The sequence below is a fragment of the Ahaetulla prasina genome, chromosome 7 (genome assembly GCF_028640845.1).
Source record: "Ahaetulla prasina isolate Xishuangbanna chromosome 7, ASM2864084v1, whole genome shotgun sequence".
Taxonomy (NCBI): Eukaryota; Metazoa; Chordata; class Lepidosauria; order Squamata; family Colubridae; genus Ahaetulla; species Ahaetulla prasina.
This window is the reverse complement of record NC_080545.1, coordinates 84,895,514-84,917,282: the sequence shown is the minus strand read 5'-3', so window position 1 is coordinate 84,917,282 and position 21,769 is coordinate 84,895,514. Positions and strand designations below refer to the sequence as shown.

The 21,769-nt window shown below is 35.6% G+C and overlaps 1 protein-coding gene and 1 long non-coding RNA gene across 5 annotated transcripts in view; one reads left to right on the top strand and one right to left on the bottom strand.

Annotated features, from left to right (window-relative positions):
* Window positions 1–21,769, bottom strand: part of CACNA1C (calcium voltage-gated channel subunit alpha1 C) — a 614,085-nt gene that overhangs the window by 13,303 nt on the left and 579,013 nt on the right. The window contains exons 38-45 of the mRNA XM_058191893.1: window positions 21,511–21,612; window positions 21,179–21,306; window positions 19,654–19,788; window positions 18,015–18,367; window positions 10,482–10,613; window positions 9,569–9,672; window positions 8,217–8,320; window positions 4,257–4,577 (exon numbers count right to left, since the gene is read on the bottom strand). Of these exons, the coding sequence (XP_058047876.1) occupies window positions 4,257–4,577; window positions 8,217–8,320; window positions 9,569–9,672; window positions 10,482–10,613; window positions 18,015–18,367; window positions 19,654–19,788; window positions 21,179–21,306; window positions 21,511–21,612 (1,379 nt within the window). The remainder of the gene's footprint in view (window positions 1–4,256; window positions 4,578–8,216; window positions 8,321–9,568; window positions 9,673–10,481; window positions 10,614–18,014; window positions 18,368–19,653; window positions 19,789–21,178; window positions 21,307–21,510; window positions 21,613–21,769) is intronic.
* The window catches only part of LOC131202698 (uncharacterized), a 144,729-nt gene that overhangs the window by 16,004 nt on the left and 106,956 nt on the right, over window positions 1–21,769 (top strand). The gene's annotated exons all lie outside the window — the stretch shown is intronic.

Here is a 21,769-nt window from a genome sequence, read left to right as displayed (position 1 = left end):
AAGAAGACTGGGTAGTAGAAACATGTAAAAGAAATAAAATGAGGTTTTTAATAGCAACCTTGACAAAAATACAGAATTAAAGACTGCCTGAGATGCAAGTAAAGCTGCAATGAGGTGTTTTGTTTAATATAATTCTGAAATAAAAAAATCACAAGAAAAATGTAAACTACTCTAGAGGAAATTCAAAAAAAAGTTGAACTGCAGAAAGCACCAATAGATTCCCCCATTGTATATCGAAGAAAACTTTTATAGCAACAACTACGGATGTTAACTACACAAGAAATAGAAACCAAATTAATGAAATTACTGAAACAGAAAAAAATTGAATTTTGCCAACATACTAGAAGATGGCTGGCTTATAAACTGAGAAAACGGGAAAAAGATTCAAGAAGATAATACAACTCTAGTAGATAATGCATTATTCAAATGTATGTAAGAGACAGGAAATCTCCTTGGAAGTATCAGAGATGGATAATTATTTGAAGAAACAGAATTTACCAAATCTTACACAAGCTCAGAAACAAATTATGAATAGCCCAATAACAACTTTTGAAATCTCAGAAAATGAAAATTAAAACAGTGTAAACAGATTTTTGAGTTTATGCTGGAAATGTTTTGAGGATCAACTTTTAATTCCACTTAAAAAAGTGATGCAACTAAAAACTTTAATATATAACTTGCAGTGCCAGATTCCTGGAAAGAGGCAAATCTTGTTCTATTACCAAGGAAGGACAAGATTTGGTTTCTAATAAGATTTATAGACCAATTTCTTTCTTGAATAATGACTATAAAACTTTTACAACAATATTGGAAGAGAAAGTAAAAGATTTTAATGAAAAACACTGATTTTAAAATTGAGGGTAAGGTTAAAAATACTAGGGATTATACTAACAACATGAATTGTATGTTGTTTCAGAATAACTATTAAAGTATGGAATGACATTCAGAAAGACTTGGGAGATAGGATAAACTACAGTTCTCACTATTGGGTTATTAAGATGAAGTTTTAATTAGGATGTTATTTTTATTTCAAACTATATCAGTATTGACAACTGATTCACCCTTTAAACAATGGAACAAAGACATTTCTAGAGTTTTTTTTTTATTTGCATTTATATCCCACCCTTCTCCGAAGACTCAGGGCGGCTTACACTATGTTAGCAATAGTCTTCATCCTATTTGTATATTTATATACAAAGTCAACTTATTGCCCCCAACAATCTGGGTCCTCATTTTACCTACCTTATAAAGGATGGAAGGCTGAGTCAACCTTGGGCCTGATGGGGCTTGAACCTGCAGTAATTGCAAGCAGCTGCTGTTAATAACAGACTGCATTATATTGTATGACAAGGTAAGAAATCAAATATAAATTGTTGCAAGATCTGAAAGAAAGAGATGGTTTAGGACTACCGGACTTAAAATTGTATTTTGAGGTATTTTGTTTGGTGTCTATGAAGGAATGGGTGACTTTACGGAATAGGTTTATTGGAATTAGAAGAACATGAGATGAAATCTGGGCGGCACAGCTATCTTTGGTCTGGTAAGGGTTAATATAAATTTTAAAAATCACTTTATTAGGCATGTCATATTGAGAGTTTGGAATAGGTGTAAAGTAAAAATGTGCCCTAAAATCTCTTTATGGCTGTCACCACCAGAAGCCTTTTTTAGAAGAGATATTTTAGTTATACTAACTTCATTTTAGTTATGCTGATTTATTGGTTGTTACTGAAAGAGAACCAAGATTAAAAACAAGAGAAAAGTTGAAAAAGAAAGGATATATTTGTCAATAGTTTGCCTATGCCAGTTGGCAGAAAGATTTAAACTGGATAAAAAAAATGTTTTTGTAGATGAAAAAACAGACTGAAAGCAATTACTGATTTCTCATTGCCAAGTTATATAAATAGTTGTTGAAAATGGACCAGTAGGATAAAGATAAAATGTATGTGATTAAATAGGCAAAAACTATGGATATAACACTATGCTTGATTAATGGTAAAATATGTGGACTAAAGGATTGAAATTTTATTGAAGTATAATTTTAAAGAATTTTTTAATAAAATGACATATTGATGGTATTTAACTTCTGAAAAATTATCAAAGATGTTTAAGGGAATATCAAATAAGTATTGGAAAGGTAATCAGTGTAAAGTTACCTTTTATCACCTTTGGTGGACATGTAAGACTGCCAAGAAGTATTGGGATCAGATATGTTATTTGATTCAGAAAATATAAAAAATGGCTGTAAAATTGAAATCTGAAGCTTTTTTTAGGTATCGTGGATAAACATTTTGAAAGAAAACATGGGATAGATGACAACAGCATTGATATATCAAAGATGGAAAGATACACAAATTCCCACAACTGAATTGATAGAGATGGCTAAACTGACTACTTTGATGAAAGACAAAACCTATCTAGTTTGTTTCCTAGTTTTGCACTTCTTGTTTAAGAAAGATAAAAATGAAGATTTGATTTTAGGATTTGATAGTTAGATCTGTTATGATTATGGAAATAATGCCTACTCTTATTGTTATTATTAGACATATGTACTGTATATTATTTTATATTTATATTTAAATTTAAAGTAATAGGTTATTTTGTCATATAATTCTAGTATTATTTTGATTGTTTAACTTGTATATTTTAATATGTTTTTGTGTTTTTTTTCAGCCTAGCCCTAGAGTTAGCAGTTGCTTTATTATATGTTTATATCTGTACTGAAGAGATTTGGAAGACAACTTTTCCTTGTTCTGATTTTTTTTCCTTGTCACTTTTTAACATTATTTCCTTTTTGGTCCCTTCCCCCTATATTACTTTTCTGCTCTTGTATTTTATCTCTCTTTGAAACATAATAAAGTTGATAAAAATAATTAGTGATAAACTTTGGCAATTATACAGCCTTTGTTCTGAAGCCTACTCCTCTTCCAAAAATTATTTGAAGAATGGGGACTTCTGGAAATAAGGTCAGAAATCATTTGAATGAGATCATAAAAACGAAGACATCACTTGGGATCTTTAGTCCACTTGCTAGGTTTAAAAAAAAAATCACTTGTGTTGGTTAGAAGTTACCGTATATACTCGAGTATAAGCCGAGTTTTCATACGTTTTTGTGCTGAACTTATCTTCTCTCGAGTTTTTTTTCGTTTTCACATTATACCGGCGGTAGCGAACTTGGCGGGCTTTGCTTTAGCTGGGAAGCCCTGCGGTGCAGTGAGAGGGCGGGCGGAGAGCCGCCAGCCTTCTCGGCCGAGGGAGGGAGGGTTTCGCCGACCGGTAGGTGCCTCATTTCCCACCCTCGGCTTATACTCGAGTCCCCAGTTTTACCCCAGTTTTTGGGGTAAAATTGGGGACCTCGGCTTATACTCGGATCGGCTTATATTCGAGTATATACGGTATATGTTTTGGGTCCCCCCCCCAATTTTTATAGTAGGGACTGAGAAGAATCCATTTTTTTTCACAGTGTAAACTAATGTAACACCAAGAAACCTTCCGGCTGTAGTAAAAGTGCAGTTGTTAATTCACTAGTTCTACGCCATCCAATTAGACTGGTGTGTATTGGGGATTTTGCTTTAATTGACAAAGATAAAATATATTAATCAAATCAATTATTTACCTTGGACTAGTCTTCCCATTTCTATCAGCAAGCATCCTCTCTGTACTGAATTATTTCTTTCCATATATTTATTGTTAATGCTATTAGGAAAAAAATAGCTATCAGGTAAAAACTGAAGGTTCTATCTGATGAATGGGACTATGAATCTTGCCTTTCAACTATGATTGTAGTCCTATATATCTGGCCACTTTGATCTTGCAGACTTAGCATGCTCTGTGTTCTTTTGATTAAACAATAACATCTCAGAACAACGAAAGCATGCCTTCTCTGTAGCAGCACCACTGTGCTTTTGCTCTCTCCCAGGCCCATAATGAGGAAAAGTGAGACCTCTTGCTTCATTCCATTTGGTCTTCAGGTTTGTCAACTTTTATCTTTTATTATCTTATTGTAATTTCTTTGGTTGATCAGTCAGCTGCCCAGAAACTTGGTGAGTCAGGCAGCATACATGTTTGATAAGAAGCCTATCATTAAAGTTACCAACTTAAGAAATAATTAGCTAAGTATATCTTACTGTTGTCTATATTTGCATCATATATATTTATATGAGTGTGTACAAATACATAATTATTAATTAGTGCTTATCTAAAAATTCACATGTGGGAGCTTGCTCTTCTGTTTACAACTATAACTGACATCAACTTACCGCTTCAACAAGGCTGTTGGCACTACCGTGGAATTGCCTGCCACACTCTCTTGTCTGACTGGGAACTATAAGGGAGACTGGCCTGGCTTTTCGGGTGCTGCTAGAGCTGGTGCTATCACAATATGAGGAGCTGCAGTATATTGATGGGAAGCTATTATTGAGTTTCTCATTGGATTCCTCCTTATCAGGCCACAATCCTTTATCGTGTTGTTGTGGCCAGTCTTGTGTACAATGTGTTGCAGAGGGTGTGGAACAGGGTCGAGAAGATCTAATTGATGAATGACTACTTTGAAGAGGAGTCCGATCTGCAACTGCTAGTGCCTGTAGACAGAAAACATGATAAATTAGTATGTCAGCAGCATGGTGATTCAGAATATAGGTGAAAATGACCCAAATATTTTTGAAAAAAAGTTCAGTTTAACTTGGGAGCTGGTTGTAGTTGGATAATGATATTCCTTTAACTATATTTCATACTGACAACATCCTCAATCTTACAGAAAACTAGAATACGGATCAAAAAGAAACTTTTAACAAAAATGAATGAATGTCTGCTCTTCACCTATTTGTAACTTGAAACTTGCTAATTGAACAAGGATAATACATGGTTCTCATCGTTCTTGTGTATACCATAATGCCATTTAGAATTTGATGGACAGTTTAATGGATTTTAAGATAATTTATGTATACTTTATACATAGGAGTGATTCTATCATTGTTTTGGGAATAGAGAAGAGTGCCATTCATTTGAAGCTCTAGTGTGCTTGCTGGAAAGTTGTGTTTGGATAAAGTAGCACCTCTATTTAATATATAGATAGTCACCATGATTTTTGTGACAGATTATTATAACAGATATTTCTCACTGTATTGTTTTAGAACATTATAACATCATGCCCTATTTTAAATTATCCAGTTCCATGATTTTATTATACCCTTTGGCCAATATAAAGTAAAATTATGTCTGAGTGAAAATTGTAGCACAAAATTTGCCCATATAAAATGACAGATGAATTACTTGCATTTAGTAAAAATTAAGCCATATTAGATATTGCATTTCTGTATCAATAATTATTATCTAGTAATTTGAGAAGTAAAAAACTCAGTGGCAGGTAGTTTAGTTTAAACCAATAGTTGACTAATAAAAGTCAAACTTAGACTTCAACTTTGATCGGACCTGTTTGAAATCATAGTGTTGTGTTAATGGAGCTATATAGGAGTTAGGCTGGAGTTTAGCCTCCAAAAAATTTTGATGACTGCTGGGATCCAACATCTGTCTTTAGCTCAAATACACACACACACACACACACACACACACACACACACACACACACACATATATATATATTTGTTTTCTGAGGTTTTCACGGGTGTTTGTATATAGGTCTTTGGTTGTTCGGGTTTTCTCCCGTGTAAAATTGGAAGTGTCTTGGCGACGTTTCGACGAAGTCTCATTCGTCATCTTCAGGCTTCAGCTTCGTGCTTCTGGGAGCAATGTGTGATCGCAGCTGTTTCTTCCTTTTAACTGCTAGTGGGGGTTTGAACTGATTGGATGGGAGCTTGGCTGTGCTCTGATTGGATGGGGGTTTTTTTGTGCTCTGATTGGCTGGGGGTGTGTCCTGTGTTGGTGGGGGCTTGGTTGTGCTCAGTTTAGTCTGTGTTGCAGGGGGATTTGAGCTGGTGAGCTGCATAGCTGTTGTTTGGCTTTGTGGTCGTGCTACATCTTCATAGTGGGTGTCAGTCTGCTGCATGTATGGATTGGAGGGGTTTGAAATGGCTAATGTTGCAGCTGCGGTCTGGCTTCTGGTCCTTGGTCGTGTTTCATGATCAGTGTAGGTTTGGGTCTGCTTTCTGGGTGGATGTGCGGTGGTGACATCCTGTGTGGACCTCGTGAGTGTGGGTCTGGTGTCATTCCTCGTGTTAGGGACTTCTTCCCTGGTCCAACACTTTAAAGTCACAGGACATGATATTGACTTTAAAAAGACCAGAACTATCGCCAAAACTGAACACTTTAACAATAGAATAATCAAAGAAGCCATTGAGATAGAAAAACGCCCACACAGCATGAACAAACGAGATGACACCTCCCGCCTACCAGCCATTTGGAAACCCGCCCTTATTGACAAAAGAGTCCCTAACACGAGGAATGACACCAGACCCACACTCACGAGGTCCACACAGGATGTCACCACCGCACATCCACCCAGAAAGCAGACCCAAACCCACACTGATCATGAAGCACGACCAAGGACCAGAAGCCAGACCGCAGCTGCAACATTAGCCATTTCAAACCCCTCCAATCCATACATGCAGCAGACTGACACCCACTATGAAGATGTAGCACGACCACAAAGCCAAACAACAGCTATGCAGCTCACCAGCTCAAATCCCCCTGCAACACAGACTAAACTGAGCACAACCAAGCCCCCACCAACACAGGACACACCCCCAGCCAATCAGAGCACAAAAAAAACCCCATCCAATCAGAGCACAGCCAAGCTCCCACCCAATCAGTTCAAACCCCCACTAGCAGTTAAAAGGAAGAAACAGCTGCGATCACACATTGCTCCCAGAAGCACGAAGCTGAAGCCTGAAGATGACGAATGAGACTTCATCGAAACGTTGCCAAGACACTTCCAATTTTACGCGGGAGAAAACCCAAATAACCAAAGACACACACACACACACACACACATATATATATATATATATATATATATATATATATATATATATATATATATATATATATATATATATATATATATATATATATATATATTTTCTGAGGTTTTCACGGTGTTTGTATATAGGTCTTTGGTTGTTCGGTTTTCTCCCGTAAAATTGGAAGTGTCTTGGCGACGTTTCAACGAAGTCTCATTTGTCATCTACAGGCTTCAGCTTCGTGCTTCACGAAGCTGAAGCCTGAAGGTGACGAATGAGACTTCGTCGGAACGTCGCCAAGACACTTCCAATTTTATGCGGGAGAAAACCCGAATAACCAAAGACCTACATATATATATATATATATATATATGTATATATATGTATATATATATATATATATATATCACACACACACACACACACACATACATACATATATACATACATATATATATATATGGACATTGTTAATGACATCCTTATGCCACTCATGAATCTGTTACAAGGCAGGTTAATCTGCAAAATCTGGGAAAGATTATATTACAGTGTTAAAATATGGTGTTATCAGATTTGGTAGCTGGAAGAGAAAATTATCACTTCAAAAGCAGACTTTTTCTTTTTTTCCCCTTCTTCACTGTGTAAAATCCACTGTGCAAAATCCCACCCAAACCCTGATTTGGGTTTTATAAAATAAACACCCTTTATATTTTTCTTCATGAGCTATAGTAAACTTTGTCTCTGAAAACATCTCAGTCTTCCAGGTGGGTGACATTTTTTAGATAAGTGATTCAGTTAAATCTGTTGTATTAAGAAATGAAAACACCTTTAAGATGCTTGTAATACTTTATCAAGGAACAAATATATTATGGCATGGGTGTTTGTAGCTACAGTCCATTTTATCACATGCAGTTGATACCATAATAATTTGTTTGTTTTCAATTTTTGATAACTCTTGTGCTGTTGGGAATTTGCTTTAGGAAAGTATGTCATCAAATATAAAGGAAGATCTTACGCTCTAAACAGTCTTCAACTACTTTTCCAATTCTGTAGAACAGAATCCAGTAGTGATATTTTAAGCAGATAGCTTATTATTTATAATATTAATTTGATGTTATTTTCACTAATAATCTTTTTATTAGATGTATACATTGTACATTAGATACATATATCTTATTAAATGCATACATTCAGGTCAGAAAATTAACCATACCATTTATGATCAAAAGATCAGATTGTGTACCTTATTTTTTAAATGCAATATGATTCAAAGGATAGCAGTTTCTAGATGCAAATAATCACCTGGCGATGTACTAGATGCAAAGGTAATATTGTTTTCTGGGGAACACCTGCAATCTGATTTCTCTGTCTCTTTAGACACTCCAGATGGAAGGATGCTCTTCGACCTAGAAAGCCAATTGCACAGTATGAAAATAGATTAGTCCAACTGCATAATCACTGAAAAGAGAGCATTAGCCTATGAAGCAGACACAGATACCAAATATAGGTAGCCCTTGACTTATGACTAGTCACTTAAGCGACTGTTTGAAATTACAATGGACCTTCACAGAGCTATTATGATACAATTTCAAAGTTCTGATGGCTGCCTCCTCCCCCACAATCATCTGATTGCATTTTGGGTGCTTGACAACTAGCCTTCATTTAGGACTGTTTGCAGTGTCCTGTGTCTTGTGACTGAAATCAGCATTTACTCCTAATTGCTGACAAAAATGGCCACTGGGTACAATGAGTTTGCTTAATGACCATGGAGTTTGTTTAATAACCACAATGTTTGCTTAATGATCACAGCAAAAACATTGTAAAATTGTTTGGTGACCTATTTAACAACCAGCATGATTTATAACTATAATCCTGGGCTCAATTATGATCTCATGTTGAAGTATCACTGATAGGACTCTGTTACTTGTAGTAAGGACTTGTCAACTAGAAGAGTATTGCCATGTTCTGCAATTAAGGCTCCTGTTTATATTTTTAGCCCAACTCTGTGAGTCGAGGCAAAATAGTTCTCTCTGTGTGTATGTGGGGGGGGGGGGAGAATATGGCATTTGTAGAAGAAAATCACAGGCATAGAAAAGATTATGAATTTCTCCTCAGCTATTGGGTTTTTATGTTAAGCTGACAAACACAAAATTTGGGTTTACACAGTTCTTAATTAAACATCGTATATATTTATATGGTCTATTTGTCATTTGGATAATAAATCTGGACTATAAGTAGAAACTTACATTGCAGAGCATTTTGCAATTTCTTTTTCAAAAATGTGTATTATCTGCAAAACGTGAATGTCAAGAATAATCTAGATAGAAACTCTCCTTTTACAGGATTTCCCTGTAATATATATATGTCTCCAATTATAGTTTGAAGATATACAATGAAGACATAATATTTGTTTATTTGAAAACAAGGGCTGTCCTAACTGAATTGCAAGTTTTAATTCAATAACAGTTCTTGAGTAGTTGAATAATGTTTGTGATCCTGGATAAATTGACAGAATCTCAGTATATTCCAAAATTCTGGCAGATAATAGTTAAAAGCCATGAAAATATGTATCAGCTGTGTAATCTATTTCATGTTTGCAAAAAATGATAGATGTTTAATAGATTGCACAATTTTTTAAATGTCAACAGTATTACTTAGTGATGAGGAATGTAGAAATCCAATCTTTGGAGGTGGCTGGATGTCTTCTTTGCTTTCTGGGAGAGTTAGCTGTCTGTGTTCATCATCTTGGTATGATAACCTGTAATTGAAAATGTCATGTTTTTCCAAAATATACCAAAATTAGCCAACATGTTGTACAGTTCTTAAAGAGGAACACAGCCTCTTCTATCAGATTTAATTATGTTAATGTCAAACCATACAATGTAGGATTAGTGGTCTAACCCTCAAATCTGCAGATTTTGCCTCTCACTTCTGTTCCACTTACCAAGCTGTTACTCGTATCGTAATGGAATGATGAAGTATTTTAGAATGATATTTTTAAAATGAGTTTCTTTATGCCTTAGTTTTCAACCATTTTTCTTTTTTAAACAGCCTACCATACTAATTATACTCACAATAGTATAGTTAGGAATACATCAATAATTCATCCAAAAAGTTAGGAATATGTGGAAGCAGGTTTTTATAACCTTCAGCAATTGACAATCCAAGTGTCATATTCTTCTCATTATAAAGAACTATAGAAGAATCTGGGGACTAGTTAGTGGTAAAATCAGAAATAATTCCTTTATGGGTATGATATACACATGCCTAGATTTATGACTTACCTATTTATTTTCATACTACAGCACTAAATTATTAATTCAGGTACAATGCTAAATTATGATTTGTCTGCAAATACTTCACTTGCGTGTTCCCTCTTCTTTTCCCTATCCTTGTATATTTTATTATTAGCAAATTACAATTTAAACTATGGTATAAATATGTGGAAAAAGTTACTAATATATTTCTAACCTGGAACTATTGGAAAGGCAAGACTGTTGTGTTGGAATGTTGTGATTCCATTCGTAAAATTCTAAAACAACTTGTATACTATAATAAAATACTCACATTTCAGGTGATAATAAATTTGGTTCACTACAATATTCCATTTCTTCATTTAATTGCTCACTGTATGTTTCTTCCTCCTGAGGAGCTTCCTCTTCACTAACAATTGCTACTTGGCTGTCTCTGGAATAGGATCTAATAAGCAAAAAAGATCAGAATGATTTATGGATAATGAAGAAAATATAGAAATGCTGCAGTGGAAACACTGATTCTGTTGCATTATTTTTAAACAGGTCCTGGCAAAATTAACTTACAAGAAAGATAATAATGATAAATATTATTGTATTTATCATTTATCATAAATAAATGATATAATATATAATAGAAATATAATAGAAATATAATAGAAATATAATATAAATAAATGACAAGTTAAAATAGGGAAAAAAATGGTAAGTGAACATCTGTCTACCCTAGACGAGTTCAAATCACCAGGACCGGATGGATTACACCCCAGGGTTCTGAAGGAACTGGCAGATGAAATCTCAGAACCACTGAACTATATCTTTCAAAGATCCTGGAGCACAGGGGAACTTCCAGAGGACTGGAAAAGAGCTGATGTAGCTCCCATCTTCAAAAAAGGAAAAAAAACAGATCCAGGAAACTACAGACCTCTCAGCCTAACCTCAATACCAGGGAAGATTCTGGAAAAGATAATCAAGCAACGAATCATCGAACACCTAGAAGCAAACAAAATAATAACCAAAAGCCAACATGGGTTTGTCAAAAACAGATCATGCCAGACTAATCTTATTGCATTCTTTGACAAAGTGACAAAATTAGTAGACCAGAGGAATGCTGTTGATATAATTTACTTGGACTTCAGTAAAGCATTTGATAAAGTAGACCATAACCTACTACTAGATAAAGTAGAAAAATGTGGGTTAGACAGCACCACCACCAGATGGATTCATAACTGGCTGACCAACCGCACTCAACGTGTAGTCCTCAACGGAACTACATCCACATGGAGGGAAGTATGCAGTGGAGTACCCCAAGGCTCTGTTTTAGGCCCAGTACTCTTCAACATCTTCATCAATGACTTGGACGAGGGGATAGATGGGGAACTCATCAAATTTGCAGATGACACCAAGCTGGCAGGAATAGCCAACACTCCAGAAGATAGGCTCAAGTTACAGAAAGATCTTGACAGACTTGAACATTGGGCACTATCTAACAAAATGAAATTCAACAGTGAAAAAAGTAAGGTTCTACATTTAGGCCAAAAAAACAAAATGCACAGGTACCAGATATTTGATACCTCGCTCAATAGTAGTAACTGTGAGAGGGATCTTGGAGTCCTAGTGGACAACCATTTAGATATGAGCCAGCAGTGTGCAGCAGCCAAAAAAGCCAACACAGTTCTGGGCTGTATAAACAGAGGGATAGAATCAAGATCACGTGAAGTGTTAATACCACTTTATAATGCCTTGGTAAGGCCAAACTTGGAATATTGCATTCAGTTTTGGTCGCCATGATGTAAAAAGGATGTTGAGACTCTAGAAAGAGTGCAGAGAAGAGCAACAAAGATGATTAGGGGACTGGAGGCTAAAACATATGAAGAACTGTTGCAGGAACTGGGTATGTCTAGTTTAATGAAAAGAAGGACTAGGGGAGACATGATAGCAGTGTTCCAATATCTCAGGGGTTGCCACAAAGAAGAGGGAGTCGGGCTGTTCTCCAAAGCACCTGAGGGTAGAACAAGAAGCAATGGGTGGAAACTAATCAAGGAGAGAAGCAACTTAGAACTAAGGAGAAATTTCCTGACAGTTAGAACAATTAATCAGTGGAACAACTTGCCTGCAGAAGTTGTGAATGCTCCAACACTGGAAATTTTTAAGAAAATGTTGGATAACCATTTGTCTGAAATGGTGTAGGGTTTCCTGCCTGGGCAGGGGGTTGGACTAGAAGACCTCCAAGGTCTCTTCCAACTCTGATATTATTATTATTATTATTATTATTATTATTATTATTATTATTATTATTATTATTATTATTATTATTATTATTATTATTATTATTTAATATACTTTACTTAGAACAGCTTATATCCTGCGACAATACCTCTAACACCATCAAACATCTACATCTGCCTATCCCAAGTCCTTGATAACAACTTGATTGGCGAACAAAAATGCCAAATCTATCCTGAACACGTGGCTGCCTGTGCAACGAACTGTAATATATTAAATTTATATACTATTGGACTCCCAGCAACTCTGGACAGTTTATAATTGTTAAAACTTTTAAAAATAAAGAACAATGTGAAAACTTGAAAATAGCACAAGACAAAAGAGTAACAATGGCAAAGAAAATAAACCTAGAGGGGAACAAAAAGGAAAAAAGGAGTGCTAGTGTTCTTTTTAAGGTTCTTTAAAATACTAATAGAGTGGGAGTTATTCAAATTTTGAGGTGAACCTTATTCCATGTAGCATTATTTGGAACCCAGGATGTGCCAACCCTGCCAAATTGAATTGGCCTGGCAAATGAGATAAAGATCTCATGTCTGGAAATTAATTTGGAAATGGGGAAGCAAGATATGAAGCATCTGCCTTAGATTTCCTGTTGTTGTTGTTGTTGTTGTTGTTGTTGTTGTTGTTGTTGTTATTATTATTATTATTATTATTGAAAAAACAAGTCTGAAAACTACATTGATATCAAATGGTCTGTTAATATTGCTCGAGGCTCATGTACGTAATTGCATTTTATCTTGTTGGTAGTGTAGCTTTTAAATTGTTTTGCTTCCAGCAAACCTACACATCATCTTAAAGCACTTATTTTGCCATGACTGTCCTCTGACTGGTATTTGGTGATTCACATGCATTACCATGCTTTAATTGAAATAGCTGTCACTATTTTAGGAGTAAATCAGAGGGGCGGGCGGCTAAATTAATGTTTTCCAGGTTTCTATTTTTTTGCTATTTTTTTTTAAAAACAAGCTTATTATAAATGCAACTGTGATTCAGAAAAACAGCACAAGAAGAAAAAATTGACCCCTGCCACACTATTCCAAACAGACTGCCAATTCACATCATAGCATTCCAGTAACAATTATTTTTTTATTAATTAGATGTGTGTAATCATTACTCTAGGTGGCAGTATATCAAATAAAAACCAAGCAAAAAACATTTGAGTACATTTAAGAGACCATAAGAAGTAATGCAATCCACAGGCAACATATCAACAACACAGAGGCAGCATCAATCAATCAATCCCAGAAAACTGTTTGCTTCCCAGAAAACAGGATCATCTCTCATTCTGACAATATTTAAAGGAAAAGTTCTTTTAAAGCTTTGTGTATGGTGAAGAGAATTGGGGCTATCTGAGCTTTGACTGAGGTGGGGTGGGATAGGGATTATTCCAAAGTGAAGACATTGGCATAGAAAGGCATTGCCTCAGGGAGGAGATCTGAAACATGTCCATTCTGAGACCCAAAGGCTAGGGACAAGTGGTCTTGCAAATAAGTTATTAAGATTGTATATACCTTCTAGTTTGACTGTAACATTAACACTGATTCAATGTAATTGAAATAAATTTTGGATAAGTAATCTACAAAATTATTCTAAGTTTGTTGTTTACAATACAATAACCTCTTATTTATCTGTGTTGTAGAAATATTGTTCTCCTCCCTTACCACACCTGAAAACTAAAATTTAACATGATTTGATAAATGAATGTTTATACAAAATACAGATGAACAGCAAGATCACCTCCCTTCCTAATGTTTCATAATAATATATCCTAATTCATTGGGAAAGCATGGGAAGAAAAAACGAAGACAATCAGGAATAGAGATGGAGAGAAGGAAAGTAAGTGGTATTTTTGGAGTGCTATGGTTTTGCAGAGTAAGGCAGAAATCTGGAGCACAGATCTATTTGCCTAGCCTTTTAAAATTATGCTTCAGAAAACAGGGCAAAGATTAGTCAAATTGCTTTGCTATGAACCAATGTAATCTCATAAAAAAAATATTAACAAACAACATTTCCTGTTAAACAGTATGATTTAAAAATAATTAAACTACAGAGGATCTCAATGACATTTTACATGAATTTTTCTAAGTACAGTATACTAAACTAATTGTTAAGGGTGGTTTCTGCCAGTTTAAAGTAAATGTTTCAAATTAATTAAACGGTCAGATTTAGACATCCAAAGCATTTCAGCAATACTTTTTCAGCAATCCCAATTTCATCTCAATATGATAAGCATTAATCCTTTTAAATCTTCTTTTCCATGCCTATTTTGTCAGGATTGAAAGAAGGCAAGAATAAGGACTCTTTGGTTCTATTTACCTACAAGTTGAATTCACTATGAAAATAATTTTTATTTTATCTATCACAAAGGTATTAGGTCTTTCATCTTCTCCTAAGATGCAGTGTTTATTCATTGCCAATTATTCTTGTCCTCTTTCTACATGGCCTAAGACTATTTATTCTGAAGGAGCACAGTAATGAAGGTTGAAGAACACACAGAAAGAAAAATAAAATGAACCTTTTAAATAGGCACAGAATGATCTTGGTTATATTTTTCATACTTTACTTTTCATACTTTAATTATATCACACATATCCTCAATATTTGCTTCTTTATATTTAATATTTTAAAAGGATTTATGGGCACAAAGACCTCATAATGGATGGTTAATTTAGAACAGATAAAAAAGTACTTTTCCTGCATATGCTTAATTATCTCACAGAATTAACTAACAAAAAATATTGAAATGACTCTGCCCCTAGGGGACAATCTCTGCTTCCAAGATTACTCTGGGTCATCATATTTTGGTTCCACCTACTGCTTTTGAAGTGGTAGTTTGATAACTTCAGAACCCATCACCCAAAGATACCAAGATAGAAATAATTTAAATCAGGGGTCTCCAACCTAGGCAACTTTAAGCCTGATGGACTTCTTTTCCATGCCAGCAAATTCAACTCCCAGAATTTGCTGGCTGGGAATTCTGGGAAATAAAGTCCACCAGGTTTAAAGTTGTCAAGGTTGGAGATCTCTGATTTAAGTAGTCCAAAACTCCTGCCTGTGTTGTGTTGAGGTGGAGAAGAGTACAAGTCCTTCCTGCCCCCCCCCAAATCAATTAGGAGTAAAACAAAATTAGACTTTCTTTTCCACTTTGAAAAAGGGGGAAAAAACTCTGCCAAAATAAAAAAAAATAGCATGCAAAATGCAGCATGATGAGTTTACGAAGCAAAGAAAATGCTAGAAGATGCTTGTCTGATGTAAATAGAAACAGATTTTTTTCTTGCCAAGTTTTGATACTGCAGAGATTTCAGCTGGGATTATAAACACATTATCTCCATGCTTACCCTGATGAATGGATAATTGGACGCACTTCACTAGGTTGCACAAAGAAAAGAAAAAAAACTTTCAGCATCATGGAGAAAAAAAAATCAGAAAATTCCTGGCTGGACATCTACCTATTTGTCAAATGCATTTTCTGTTTCAATTTCCATTTTCCTGGGATTCCCAATTTTAGTCAGTTAGCCCCATGCTTTGATTTAGAGCCCTTTTAGTTGGAGAATCTGGAGTAATCTAACTCTGTAGACGGCACCTCATCTGTGGGTGAGGATTCAGTGTCCTTTCCTACTTGGAATATGGACTTGTTGGCTGCCATTTGCAACAGATATCCTTAAATAATTCTTATGAAAATTCGTAGCAATTTTTATCCATAAAAGTTCGATAATCAAAAGGTAATAATCCTGCTAATAATAAGTGAACATGAGCTAATTCCGTCTTTCCTACTCTACTGAGCCAATTGGTCAGTCTTTATTAAAAACATAATACAATATTAAGATTGACATCCATCAAAGCTCTTCTTAGATTATGAAGCTGTTATATTTATTATGCTGCAGACATTAACTTTCTGGGCCAAATGAGGAAGAATTACCGTAATAGAAGTTTGAGTCTTGGAATTTCCTATGCAGGTGGTCCATTCAGAGTTGTTTTTCCAACTGGAAAAACTGGGAACCTACTAAGTAGATAAGTAAATGATACCAAGAAGCCATTAGGATAGTTTACTTGAGTACTTCAATTTACATTCTTGGGTTCTATTATAGGATCTCTTATACTATATGGTGATTTTGCTTAAAATTTTCTCAAATAAAACATTGTTTTGTAATGTGTTTGGAATACACGAATACACCTCGAATAGCCAGTTTGGTAGTGGTTAAAGCTAGAAAGCAGGAGACTGAATTCAAGTTCCACTTTAGCCATGAAAGCTTGCTGGTAAACTTTACAGCAGTCAATCTCTCAGGCCCACTCACCCTCACAGGGTTGTTGTGGGAAAAATAGGAAGAGGGTGTGCTGGATAAGTTTGCCGCCTTGAATTATTTGTAAAATAATAAAGGTGGGATACAGATAAATAAAATAATCCAAAAGTTTTATTTACAAAGGAGCACATGGAAAGGAGATAGGGCTGAACCTTATTGGATTAGGACTAAATATTGTCTCAATTCATTTTTTCAACCATTAGGTTTTTGATGGATGTACTTATTCCTAATTCTTTATTAAAATTTAATGTAATAATTTATTTGCTGTATATTTGAAAATATATAACAATTTAAAATTAATTATATTTTGAAATGTATAGAATAGCCATTTTCATCATCTTCTGGGAGGGAGTATCGGGCTGGTTCCAAATCCCGTTGCTACCAGTTCGCTTCTGTGTATGTGCACGCGCTTGGCGCTTCTGTGCATGTGTTGCGTTTCTGCGCATACACAGAAGTGTCCAGGTGGGTAGGCAGAGCCTCCTGCCACCACCGCTACCGGTTCACCTGATCTGGTGCGAACCAGTAGCAACCCACCACAGGAGTGTATATATGTGTTGTGACCCAGGTTCCTGGACCCGGACTCCTGGACTCGGATGATTCAGAAAGTGAGGGAGAAGACCTGGCAAGGCCTGCTTCTTTTGGGCCCTCTCCCTCCCTCCCTTCCTCCCTCCCTCCCACCCACCCAAAGGGAGGAGGAGGGGCCGGCAAAGCCTGATTCTCCCGAGCCTTCTTCTGATTTGGCAACGCCCCAAGAACAGTTTTGGAGTGATGCAAGACTGCGCAGATGTGACCGGTGCGCGCAGCAGAGGAAGTGTTCGGACAAAGCCAAAGAATGATAGTCATGCAGTGACATCTGCAGAGACTATAAATAGGAGGCGGGACTTCCTGGTTTTTTGTCTTGGACACAGCAATGAATTTGCGTGGGCAAACTGTATCAATGGAGGGAAGAATATATTCGTGAGTAATTCTGGCCTTATCTATAATTTCCTCGTTATCTCCAGGGACTTGGCAGGCCCGTGGGTAGACGTGGCCAGGACATTTATCTATGTAAATAAATTAGAAAAGAAGGCCTTTGACTGACTCTTTGTTGGGAGTATTGGGGGAGGGAAACAACAATATGTATGCATGTATGTATATATATACATAATGGCTCAAATTTCTGTTATATTATTATATATTTCTCTTTGAAGTTCTATGTACAATTACAATGATCTATTAAACTGGCAAATGATAGAAATATTGCTGCTGTTAACAGTCTTTACCTTTTGCAACTGAACTTCCAAGGAACTTCCTGGATCCGTACAGTGGTGGAGGAAGGGGTGCTGTAGCTGTCCACGGTGCTGACGATGTTGGAATAGCTTGGTGGATTAGAAAAGCGACTCAAGGCAGTATTGTTGGCATTATTGATGTTAGCATTGGAACCTGATGAGGAGTAACTACTTGGCGTGAAGGTGGAATCAACAAGCTTCTCATGGGATGGGGATTCAGTATCTCCTTGGTTGTTGCTAGATCTGTTGATGTGCAAAGGGCGCTGAGTAGTGAATGTCTGAGGGAATGAGCTTCTGCCATCACTTTGGTAATAGCTGACATGATTTCCAAACAAACCACCAGCTCTCTGGAAGCAAAATAGAAGCATATTAATGAATGAATAAAAGCATTACTACAGAGGTAGTAATGTATAGGAGGTTATAAAGCAAATATAACAACTGGGTTGATTTATGATGGTAGCTGTGGCAGTTCCAGTTGCTATTAGGCAAATCCCACATGGTCATTAGGCACAACAACATGTGACTGTCATTTGTGATTCCTGCTGGCTTCATCCATTGACTTTGCTTGTCAGAAACCAGCATGCAGGTCACAAATGGTGATCATGTGAAAGCAGAATGCTGGTGGCCAAGTGCCCAAATTGCAATCATGTGACCACAGGGATGTTGCAATAGTTGCAACTATGAGGACCAGTCATAAGTCTCTCTATTCATTGCTGCTGTAACATCAAATGGTAATTAAACAAATGGTTGCTAAATATGCTATAATAACATATCCTGTTGTATGCATTCAGCAATCCATTTCATAGGATGCTTTTTGGGAGCAGTACTTGCAAATAAATATATGGCTCTTAAAACTCCAATGTACAATGTCTTAGTTTCCCTATTCCACAGCAATGTACTTGTCATATAGTGAGGATGCTTCTGTCTATCAGGAATAGAATAGAAATCCTTCATATCCTCCATTTTTGGCATTCATGTTCCTGAGTTATTATACTGGGAACTCAGCAAGCCTGAACTGAGTTCCCATCAACCCTTCATTGAGGGGAAAGTGAGCTAAGCAGAAACCACCTTAGAGTTACTTGATTTCTACAATAGATTCCTTTAGGTTATTGTTTGCTTCTTCAAAGCTGCAAAGGAAGAGGAGGGGAACGGAGAGAGATGAATGAAACCTGTGCCTGTGTATTGGTGAATGTTTGGGTGTATACATACTTGTAATTTCACAACACAGCAAGTAATATGGTACTTGGGGGCTGTACAATTCTGCTTTAACATGTTGGGAATGTAGAAACATAACATTAACAGTAGTGAGGGAAAGAATTTAATATGTTGTATTAATCACATTCCACTAGGAAGGGGACACAAATCTTTTAAATCTCGGGTCTATGCACTATTTCTGCCAATCCTCTCTATTGATTCTATAATCTTTGATTTCTCATAAGAAGTAGATACTGATGATGTTTGTTAATTGCAGTATAAATAAATTTGAAATGCCTTTTTAAGTGATCTGTTTTTTTTTATTCTTAGTTATATATTTTTCTATTCATCCTGTACTGCATATACTTCAGTCTATGAATCTGACTGAATATTTTTGGATCATTCTGCTGCATACCAGATTTATGATGAAAGCACTTACCCTGAAAATATCATCTTCAGAAGCAGCAGAAACAGCTTCTTTCATGGCCTTGTCTAATTCCTCTTCTGCTGTTAAGTCTCCAGATATTGCCCTTCGAATCTCTGGTCCAATGTCATGTAATGTGCGCAGACCAGCCTAGGAAATATTATGGTTTAGCATACTGGTAGATAAAAGAAATAAAATTGATCTTAAAATACAGTATTTATTGACATTGGTTCTTAACAACTACTAAATCTCAGTGTAATTGGATGGTGTAGTGCTGGCTATTTTGGGCACGAGTAATTTAGCATAAACGTATTTGTGCTAAATGCTATTTCCCTATTAGCTGATTCATTCTGCAATTCTAAATTGACCAAAAACCTTTTGTAGAGTTTTGCGGTAATAGTTTCCCTGTATCTGAAATATGAAAAAAGCAATTCAGAAAAATCCATCTGTGACAATGGGACTCAAAAGACTGTAACTTACAACTTTTTCTCATGCCGTGAAGCTATTTGGTCTGTTCTGAAGTTTAGAGAAAACATGATGAAAATGACAGTGAATATCTTAATAATAATAATAACAGAGTTGGAAGGGACCTTGGAGGTCTTCTAGTCCAATCCCCTGCCTACACCATTTCAGACAAATGGTTATCCAACATTTTCTTAAAAATTTTGAGTGTTGGAGCATTTATAACTTCTGCAGGCAAGTTGTTCCACTGATTAATTGTTCTATCAGGAAATTTCTCCTTAGTTCTAAGTTGCATCTCTCCTTGATTAGTTTCCACCCATTGCTTCCTGTTCTACTCTCAGGTGCTTTGGAGAAAAGTTTGATTTCCTCTTCTTTGTGGCAACCCCTGAGATATTGGAACACTGCTATCATGTCTCCCCTAGTCTTTCTTTTCATTAAACTAGGCATACCGAGTTCTTGCAACTGTTTATATGTTTTAGCCTCCAGTCCCCTAATCATCTTTATTGCTCTTCTCTGCACTCTTTCTAGAGTCTCAACATCTTTTTTACATCTTCATAAACATTTTCTAAATTTCACTAGATTTTTTGTAGGATCTATATGATGGATCCTTGAGATGCTACTTGATAATAGAATAACTTCATAACTTCACTTCCTCATAATTATGCTCTAAATATTTGGTCTAAATATATTAATCTAGAAGTAAATTTATTTGTTATCGAGATACCTTATTTCCAGCCAGTGGTTCTTATATATACAATTTTAACAAAAGGCCCTATTTATAATTAATTCTAATAACTAAAAGATATGTTAATGATAACTGGTTAATGATAAATTATTTAACCTAACAATTTATTAGGTTAAATAAAAATGCTTTTAAAATTGGGGCTGGGGGTCACCATCTTGAGTTTGTAACATCAAAACTAATTATATCTATATTTTAAAAGAGATCTTTGGTAGGAAAGATAATGAAATTGCTGGGCTGATAGTTTCTGTGAATGCCATAATGCTAAGCAATATACAGAAGATCCACTTTTGACTTTCTTTTTTGTAAACCTCATGCTGTGTATTCAATACTTACCTGTAGAGAAAGAGCATTACGTTGTGAAGGTTTGCCCACGAGACCCTGTTCTTTGCGTTTTTTGAATTTCCGGAAATACTCTTGAATCAGGAATGTGGCATAGAATTTTCCAACTGTAACCTCATCATCTAGATGGCAAACATTTGAAAAAAAATCAAATATTTTTTATTTTTTATTTATATAGTTTATTTGCTTTTGTAATTTACTAACAAATTATTAGTGCCCTACTATTTTAAAAAATTAATCTTCCAGCCTATATTCAGGAAGTGCAGAGTGCATTATAGATTGGAATTGCTATTAAATAAGAGTATGGAAAAAAAAGATGTACTCACCTCCTGCTGGGGGTACAACCTGATCCAACAATTTCATGCTAGTGCGCTTCCAGATTTTCTTAATGATTGCACGCAACTCCTCATTGGCTTGTTCCAAATTACCTATAAGAAGAAATATTAGTAAAAAAAATATTTCAGTTCTTATATGAAGCAGTATTTTTATCTGGTGCACAGATAAAAAGAGAGCTATTTAAAAATAAGAGGCCATCTTATAATAGGATTCTTAGTAACTCTGATCCTATTAAATCCAATTAAATGA